The following is a 9,724-nucleotide window of genomic DNA, read 5'->3' on the forward strand; positions in this document are numbered from 1 at the left end:
ACAAAACATAAAAGTAGCCTTTTCTCTGCACCGCACTGTCAAGCTAAATTAGCAACTCAAAATTTTGGATTGGGACTTGAACCCAAAATGCACTTCGTGGACAGACCTGCTAACGGTGAGGGGGAAAGGAGGGTGATTGAAGGTAGGAACAACGAAGCAGGTTGACAGCAGGTAAAGATCACCCAGTTCCGCTATATCTCTCCAACACCCACCCCATTCTCGCTTGCAATTGAAATAACCACCCACCAAGGTGTATTGGGTTAAATGTTAAGCACTGCAAGTTATGTAGGGTTACAGGGGAGGAAGCAGAGGAGGAGCCAGCAAGAAGAAACTAAGAAGAGGGAATGAAGGGGAAATAGGAGGGAGGAGCGGGAAAGAAGGAGATAAGGTGGAGTGGAGGGGCTGGGAAGAGGAAGGCGATAGGTATGGGGAGAAAGAGAGTGGGGAGGAGCCAGGGAAGGAGGTAGTTCCAGTGAAAGTGGGGGGAAGGCTGTCAGATTGAGAGCGAGGACAGCAACTTGCAGAGTTGGTTCGTGCTGTGTTTGGGAGCTCCCTGCCCTTGAGAGAGTTAAACTGAAAGTGAGTCTGTGCTTGTCTGCTGCTGACAGCCTCCTGGTCCCTCCCTCTCGGTGATCACCTGTAGCTGAGAGCGAGAGAGAGGGGGGCTCAGGCACTGAAGGTGCAGCCTGTCTATACTGGCCTCTGGGCAGTGGACAATGGCACTGCCTCTGGCCGGAGCCCACTGTCCCAGCTCCCACTGACCGACTGAGCTGCTGACTGCCCGGGAGCTCTCCCCCCTTCCGCCGCTCTGACACAGCTTTCGCTTCCAGTGTTTCTCATTCTTCCTTCTCTCTGTCTCTGGACCTGCCATGCCTCGCAAAAAGAGTTCTCATGTGAGACAGGCGAGCAGCGAGCTGCCCACCGGAGCCCCGAAATCCCCCCTTCGCCGATCCAGATCCTACAGTGATGTCCACGACCTGACCTACAAGGTTTGTAGCTCTTTATTCACTGCTAGATCTCACTTAGAGATAGAAATATAGAACAGCAAAAGATCCAGCAAACTGGGCGCTTTGGAGCTGCAAATGTTCAGCAAACAATGATTCAGCTCTTCAGTCAATGATGTGACTGTCACATCAGCAAAACAGGGAAGGAAACGCCGGGGAGAAAGGGGGCTGGGAGCTTGGCGATGAGTATTTACCTCCTGATGCTGAGCGAGCAGACCAGGTGTCTGCACATCTGTTGTCTTGGGATCTTTCAATCCAACAGGGAGTTTCAAAAAAGATCATTTCTGGAACAGTTTTTTCATTCCTGCTAAGTTTTCTTTTCAAACTTGTAATCTTGCAAGCTGGCAGGAGGCCATTCAGCCCGCCTTTTGCTTCTGCCTCCTTGAAAAATATAGCTAATCCAATTAGTCCTATTGGTGTCTTTACTGGTCACTCAGTAACTTTGGCTTGTGTTTGTCTTTGATAGGGATTGGCTTTCGTTTATATACAAATGCTTGATCATTCTCCTATTCTGACTGTTACTAGGTTTTGATTCCTAATCATTACTGAGTTGAGCACAGTCAACTGGCCTCAGGGGTGAGAGAGGGAGCAGGGTGGGTGAAATGTGCTTTTTGGTTAGGGAGAAGATATCGGTGAGACCAGGATGTTTTTATTTCAAAAATGTACTTTATTCACAAAAAATACATATGTGGGCGGCACGGTAGCACAGTGGTTAGCACTGCTCCCTCACAGCGCCAGAGACCCGGGTTCAATTCCCGCCTCAGGCGACTGTGTGGAGTTTGCACATTCTCCCCGTGTCGGCGTGGGTTTCCTCCGGGTGCTCCGGTTTCCTCCCACAATCCAAAAAATGTGCAGGTTAGGCAAATTGGCCATGTTAAATTGCCCGTAGTGTTAGGTGAAGGGGTAAATGTAGGGGAATGGGTCTGGATAGGTTACGCTTCGGCGGGTCGGTGTGGACTTGTTGGGCCGAAGGGCCTGTTTCCACACTGTAAGTAATCTAATCTAGTCACTAGTTTGGTTTTGTACAGTTTTAGCACATGGAAGACAAACAGACATTGAAGTTTGACTTTCCCAACAGTTCCAACAAACCCAAAGGTATTTCTTACTTCTGCAAGTTGGGAAGTGGTGGTCTCCTGTTTGAATGAGATGAGATCTGGCTACTTCAGGGGAGATGGCACTGGCACAGCCATACCGCAGTTAGGCCTAGCTCCTTCAGCACAGGAATCCTAAAATCATAAAATTCTTATGGACTTCAGTAAGACATTCAACAAGGTTCCCCATGGGAGACTGGTTAGCAAGGTTAGATCTCACGGTGTATTCTCCCTGTATTGGGAGAACTAGCCATTTGGATACAGAACTGGCTCAAAGGTAGAAGACTCAGAGGGTTGGTAGAGGATTGTTTTTCAGACTGGAGGACTGTGACCAGTGGAGTGCCACAGGGATCGGTGCTGGGTCCTCTACGTTTTGCCATTTACATAAATGATTTGGATGTGAGCATAATAGGTACAGTTAGTAAGTTTGCAGATGACACTGAAATTGGAGGTGTAGTGGATAGTGAAGAGGGTTACCTCAGATTACAACAGGATCTTGACCAGATGGGCCAATGGGCTGAGAAGTGGCAGATGGAGTTTAATTCATATTAAAGCAAGGTGCTGCATTTTGGGAAAGCAAATCTTAGCAAGACTTACACACTTAATGGTAAGGTCCTAGGGAGTGTTGCTGAGCAAAGAGATCTTGGAGTGCAGGTTCATAGCTCCTTGAAAGTGGAGTCTCAGGTGGATAGGATAGTGAAGAAGGCGTTTGGTATGCTTTCCTTTATTGGTCAGAGTATTGAGTACAGGAGTTGGGAGGTCATGTTGCGGCTGTACAGGACATTGGTTAGGCCACTGTTGGAATATTGCGTGCAATTCTGGTCTCCTTCCTATCGGAAAGATGTTGTGAAACTTGAAAGGGTTCAGAAAAGATTTACAAGGACGTTGCCAGGGTTGGAGGATTTGAGCTATAGCAAGAGGCTGAACAGGCTGGGGCTGTTTTCCCTGGAGCGTCGGAGATTGAGGGGTGATCTTATAGAGGTTTACAAAATCATGAGGGGCATGGATAGGATAAATAGACAAAGTCTTTTCCCTGGGGTCAGAGTCCAGAACTAGAGGGCATAGGTTTAGCGCGAGAGGGGAAAGATATAAAAGAGACCTAAGGGACAACTTTTTCACACAGTGGGTGGGTATGTGTATGGAATGAGCTGCCAGAGGAAGTGGTGGAGGCTGGTACAATTGCAACATTTAAGAGGCATTTGGATGGGTATATGAATAGGAAGGGTTTGGAGGGATATGGGCTGGGTGCTGGCAGGTGGGACTAGATTGTGTTGGAATATCTGGTCGGCATGGACAGGTTGGACCGAAGGGTCTGTTTCCATGTTGTACATCTCCCTGACTCTATGACTCATCCCATCATACCTGAGTTAACTCTTTGAAAGCACCATCTAATTTATCCAAATTACCTTTCACCATCTATTTCAATTTTTTTTCCAAATCCCATTTTAAAATCCCGATATGAACTTGCTGCTTCCATCCTTTCAAACAGTGTGTCCCAGATCACAACAACTCACTGAACAAACCTACTCTCATCTCACCCTTCCTTTTCTTTGCCAAATATCTTACTTTGGTAATGTCCAGTTGCATCCACTCTGCTAGTTGACAAAGCTATCAAGGCAACATAAAAGATATCAGACAAACAGTTGGTTACTGTTGTGTTGGTTCTGAGCAAGAGAATTGTCTCCTCTTTGGTTGTATTTATTATGGTGAAGAATGTGTGGTTTCATATGCTGTCAGTTTGCAAAGAATCAATGGCACAGGTTAGATGCTGTGTAAAACTCCCCTACTCTTTTTTTTAAAACCAAAATTAAAGCTCTCTCTACACCGACCCCATCAAACACTTCCAGTTAAAAATCACAGTACACCAGGTTATAGTCCAACAGGTTTCATTGGAAGCACGAGCTATCGGAGCGCTGCTCCTTCATCAGATGGTTGTCACCTGATGAACCACTTGATGCAATCACTTGTGAAGGAGCGGCGCTCCGAAAGCTAGTGCTTCCAATGAAACCTGTTGGACTATTAACTAGTGTTGTGTGATTTTTAACTTCGTACACCCTAGTCCAACACCGGCATCTCCGAATCAAAACACTTCCAGGACAGGGAAAGCACAGGGTTAGATACAGAGTAAAGATCTCTCTACACTGTTCTATAAAACTAGATCTCAGCCATTCAGGAGCAAAATGGGAAGGCCTCCAAGCAAATAATCATGGGAATCTCACACCCCACTGCCTGTAGTTGCTGAAGGGTCAATTGAAAGTATCAAGACAAAGATGGGTTCAGGTACAGCTTGGACATGATCTGATGGTATGGTAGAATGGGATTGTTCGTCTGACTAACCTCAACCTGTGTATTGCCACAGCTGGATAAAATCCAAGTGTTTGATATTATGGGATTGGAATGGGAATGTGCCAGCCCAAAATCAGAGCTCGATACTTTGCAGCATGGGTACCAGAGAAACCAGAGAGCTAACCTGGGGTCTAAAGGTGGTAGCTGGAGCTAGACAAGAGGCTGACCAGTCAGTGATAGGAGTACACGTGGTTGGCAATGAGGAGTAGTGGGGCTGCTCCAGGGGCATGGAGTCAAATAGTTATTGAAAAATGAAGAATGTGTGTCAAGGACTTTGGATACACCCATTGGTGTTACTTATTCATGGAGGCCCTATTCTTCATTAGATTTAGAACAAACAACTCTGGGCTGAACCAAAGCGTCTTGCCTGATGTTGGGAGGCATGTTGGCTCAGTGGCTAGCACTGTTGCCTCACAGTGCCAGGGACTCTGGTTCGATTCCATCCTTGGGCTACTGTCTGTGTGGAGTTTTCACATTCTCCCTGTGTCTGTGTGAGTTTTCACCGAGTGCTCTGGTTTCCTCCCACAGTTCAAAGATGTGCAGGTTAGGCAGATTGGCCATGCCAAATCCCCCATAGTGTTCAGGGATGTGCAGGCTAGATGGGTTAGCCATGGGAAATGTAGGGGTATGGGGCATAGGTCTAGGTGGGATGCTGTTTGGTGTGGACCTGTTGGGCCAAATAGCCTGTTTCCACACTGTTGGGATTCTATGATTCTAAAACCTGATATCCATGAGGCACTGTGAGGCCACTCTAACATTGTCATTAGCCCAGTCGTTCATCTCTGGTTTAACAAAGACTGAAGGAGAACATGCCAGTAGCAATGCTACATATTCCTGAAAGTAAGGTGTCCACCTGGTGAAGCTACAAAGCAGAACAACAGAAGCACCATGCTCTAGACCAAACTAAATGATTGCACAATCAACAGGTTAGATCTAAGCTCTGCAGTCTTGCCATATCCAGCTGTGAATTGTGATAAGCAAGTAAACAACTAACAAGATGAGGAGGCTCCACAAATATCCTTATTTTCAATGATGGAGGAGCCCAGCCAGCCAGTGCAACAGATAAAGCTGAAGCATTTGCACCCATCTTCAACCTGAATTACCTCATGGATTAGACATTTCTGCCTTTCCCTATGAACCTCAACATCACAGGTGCCAGTCTGCAGCCAGTCCAAGGCATTGGGCACTGCAAAGGCTATGAGCCCTGACAGCATTCTGGCAATAGGACTGAAGACTTGTGAACTAGATAACTCTGTAGCCAAACGGTTCCAATATAATTACAACTGGTATCCATCCAGCACTGTGGAAGGTTCCTGGAGCTTGTCTTAAATGATATTAGATTAGATTCTCTACAGTGTGGAAACAGGCCCTTCGGCCCAAACAGTCCACACCGACCCTCCGAACAGCAACCCACCCAGACCCATTTCCCTCTGACTCATGCACCTAGCACTATGGGCAATTTAGCATGGCCAATTCACCTAACCTGCACATCTTTGGATTGTGGGAGGAAACTGGAGCACCCAGGGGAAACCCACGCAGACACGGGGAGAATGTGCAAACTCCGAAGTCTACAAAGAAATGAAAGATAAAGATTCTGCCATCAAACAATGGGACAAATCCAATCTGATCATTACCACCCTATCACTCTAAACGTAACCCAGTAAATTGTTGTCAGCAATTCTAGAAAGCAGCACTTACTCAGCAATAACCAGTTCACAGTTTACAGGTGCTCAGTTTGGGCTTCGCTATTCTAAATAATTCCAGATTATTATAACCTTGGTCTGAACATGAGCAAAAGAACTGAACTCTAGAAGTGAGAGTGACTGCCAATGATATCAAGGCCACATTTGACTGAATATGGCACCAAGGAGCCTTAGCAAAACTGAAATCAGTAGGAATCGGTGGCAAAACTCTCTGCTGTTTGGAGCCACATGTAGCAGAAAGGAAGATAGTTATGGCTGTTAGAGATCAATCATCTCAGCTCCAGGACATCAGTGCAGGAGCTCCTCAGAGGAGTAACCTAGACCCAACCATCTTCAGCTGCTTCGTCAATAACCTTCCCTCCATAATCAGGTCAGAAGTTGGGATGTTCACCTATGATTGCACAATGTTTAGCTCCATTCTCGATTACTCAGATACTGAAATAGTCCATCTCCAATTGCAGCAATATTCAGGTTTGGACTGACGAGTGGCAAGTAATATCCACTCCATGCAAGTGCAATGTCCATTTTCAACAAGGGAGAATTTAACCATCACTCTTTGATATTCAATGGCATACAATTTCTCAATACCCCATGATCAACATCTTGGGATGTTTCTAGATCATTGCCAAGAAACTGAACTTGGCCAGCCATAAAAATACATTGGCGACAAGAGCAGATCAGAGTTTGGGAATCCTGTAGTGAGTAATTCACTTCCTGACCAACCCAAGCCTGTCCACATCTATGGGATAGTACTCAGAGGTTGATGGAAAAGTGCTCATTGGTTTGAATGAGTGCAGCTCCAACGGCACGAAGAAAGATGGCACCATCTAAACAATCAGCCCACTTGATTAGCACCTTGTTGACCACCTTCGCTATCAGTGGGAGCAGTGAGTACCTTCTACGAGATGCACTGCAATAACTCACCCCCAGATGGACTGCACTTTCCAAATCCTTCCACTTCCATCTTGAAGGACAAGGGCAAGGGTTACATGGGAACACCATCAGCTGCAAGCTCTCCTCCAATTCACTTAACATCCTAACTTCAAAATATATCACCATTTCTTGATTTTCCTCCCTAACAATGGTCTGGTTCTGTCCACGTTACCCAGTCCACAATGGCTGAAGAAATAGACCAATCAGAAAAGAGGAGGAGGCATTGCTGGGTGATGTGGTGGAACATGTACCTGTCAGAGATCACTTGGGTAAAAGAGATCATCCCATCACAAGGAATAGGTTAGTAATGGAAAAGAACAAGGAACAATTTAAATTGAAAGAGGGCTCATTTCAGTGGTATGAGAATGGATCAAGCCAGTGTAAGACGGATTGAAATATTGATGGGAAAAACTGAATGGAACAGTAGGTGATCCAGGTTTAGACTAGGTACACTCTAACAAGTGGAAAAGGCAAGGCAACTCGAGCTAAGCCTTCTGGATGACAAGGAAGATAAAGAAGTGAATGAAAGCAGACTAGAGAGAGTATGATGTACATCAGATGAATTATTCAAATGTGAATCAGGCCAAATACAATAAGTTGAAGGAGAATTGAAGAGGAAAACAAAGACTGGCAAAGCAACAGCATAAGAATAGAATGACAGTCAATAGAGAGTGACCCTAAAAACCTTCTGGCTTGTAAATAGTAAGCAGGAAATAAGAAAGTAAGAGCTGGCGTGAAGCCAAAGAGACAAAGAAGGTACTCAGAGGTGCAGGACCAAATTAAAATATTTAATAAGTATTTTGTGTCAATATTTCCTAAGGGAGTGGATGCTGTTAAACAAAAATAGAAATTTCTGGAGAAACAGCACATCTAGCAGCATCTGTGGGAGAAAACGGAATTAACATTCCAAATCCAGCTTCCATTTCCATACAACCTTGTCATAGCAGACACTGCAAGACATGTCAGAGTGTCGACATGAGTACCACCATGGGGACAACACCCACCATGTACATGGCAGGTACTCATGTGACTTGACCAACGTTGTCTATCTGATATACTGCAGGCAAGGATGCCCTGAGACATGATACATTGACAAGACCAAACAGAGGCTACGGCAACAGATGAATGGGCACCGCACAACAATCAACAGACAGGAGTGTTCCCTCCCAGTCGGAGAGCACTTCAGTGGTCTGGGACCTTTGACCTCGGACCTTCAGGTGACCTTCCTCCAAGACAGACTTCGGGACAGGCAACAATGCAAAGTGGCCGAGCAGAGGTTGATAGCCAAGTTTGGTATCCATGGGGATGGCCTCAACCGGGACCTTGGGTTCATGTCACACTATAGGTGACCCCACTGTACTACACACATACTCTCTCTCTCTTTCTCTCTCTGACACACACACACACCCCTACAGACCCATATACTCACGCAGACCCTCTCTCATACGCTCACCCATACTCACCCTCCCACAGACTTATACCCCTTTACACTCACACACGTACACGCACTCTCTCACAGACTCTCAAAGGACCCCCTACACACAGACACATATTTGTGGGGTGAATTTGTACTTGCAGAATTATATTTTACTTTGCTCAAAAACTGCATGAATCCATATAAGATTCTGTAAATCCCTTTTTTAGATTAGAATCAGTCCAAACATTGGGACACAGACAGCCTCACACAGGGCACCTCACAGCTTCAATGCTGATATAGCACCTATTAGAATCGTAGCATCATAGAGACGTACAGCACAGAAACAGACCTTTCGGTCCAATTGTCCATGTTGACCAGATAACCCAACCAAATCTAGTCCCACCTGCCGGCATCCGGCTCATATCCCTCCAAACCCTTCCTATTCATATACCCATCCAGATACCTTTTAAATGTTGCAGTTGTACCAGCCTCCACCACTTCCTCTGGCAGCTCATTTCATACATCTATCATCCTCTGTGTGAAAATGTTGCCCCTTGGGTCTCTTTTATATCTTTCCCCTCTCACGCTAAACCTATGCCCTCTTGTTCAGGACTCCCCCGCCCCAGGGAAAAGACTTTGTCTATTTATCCTATCCATGCTCCTCATAGAACATAGAACAGTTCAGCTCACGATGTTGTGCCGACCATTGATCCTCATGTAAGGTAAACCTAATGTATGAACCCTCAAATTTCTGTGACCATATGCATTTCCAACAGTCTCTTAAATATCCCCAATTTCCTCGCTTCCACAACTGCTGCTGGAAACGCATTCCATGCTCTCACAACTCTCTGTGTAAAGAACCCGCCTCTGACATCCCCTCTATACTTTCTGCCAAACGGCTGACCCCTCGTGTTAACAATTTCTGCCCTGGGAAAAAGTCTCTGGCTATCAACTCTATCTATGCCTCTTCATTATCTTGTATACCTCAATTAGGTCCCCTCTCCTCCTCCTTTTCTCCAATGAAAAAAGTCCGAGCTCAGTCAACCTCTCTTCATAAGATAAGCCCTCCATTCCAGGCAGCATCCTGGTAAACCTCCTCTGAACCCTCTCCAAAGCATCCACATCTTTCCTATAATAGGGCGACCAGAACTGGACGCAGCATTCCAAGTGCGGTCTAACCAAAGAAAGCATTTGTCCTCAATGCAACTTTTTGCAACATCTCCACCTACT

The 9,724-nt window shown here is 45.8% G+C and overlaps 1 protein-coding gene across 2 annotated transcripts in view; it reads left to right on the top strand.

The window, feature by feature from the left end:
* The first annotated feature begins 507 nt into the window (after positions 1-507).
* Positions 508-9,724, top strand: part of LOC122561945 (ras-related protein Rab-37-like) — a 124,649-nt gene continuing 115,432 nt past the window's right edge. Inside the window, exon 1 of one of the 2 annotated variants that reach the window (XM_043714274.1) lies at positions 508-989. In XM_043714274.1, coding sequence (XP_043570209.1) covers positions 870-989 — 120 coding nt within the window. In that variant the 5' untranslated portion in view covers positions 508-869. The remainder of the gene's footprint in view (positions 990-9,724) is intronic. The other variant, XM_043714275.1, reaches the window with a different exon arrangement.

The sequence above is a fragment of the Chiloscyllium plagiosum genome, chromosome 24 (assembly GCF_004010195.1).
Source record: "Chiloscyllium plagiosum isolate BGI_BamShark_2017 chromosome 24, ASM401019v2, whole genome shotgun sequence".
In the NCBI taxonomy this organism is placed as follows: Eukaryota; Metazoa; Chordata; class Chondrichthyes; order Orectolobiformes; family Hemiscylliidae; genus Chiloscyllium; species Chiloscyllium plagiosum.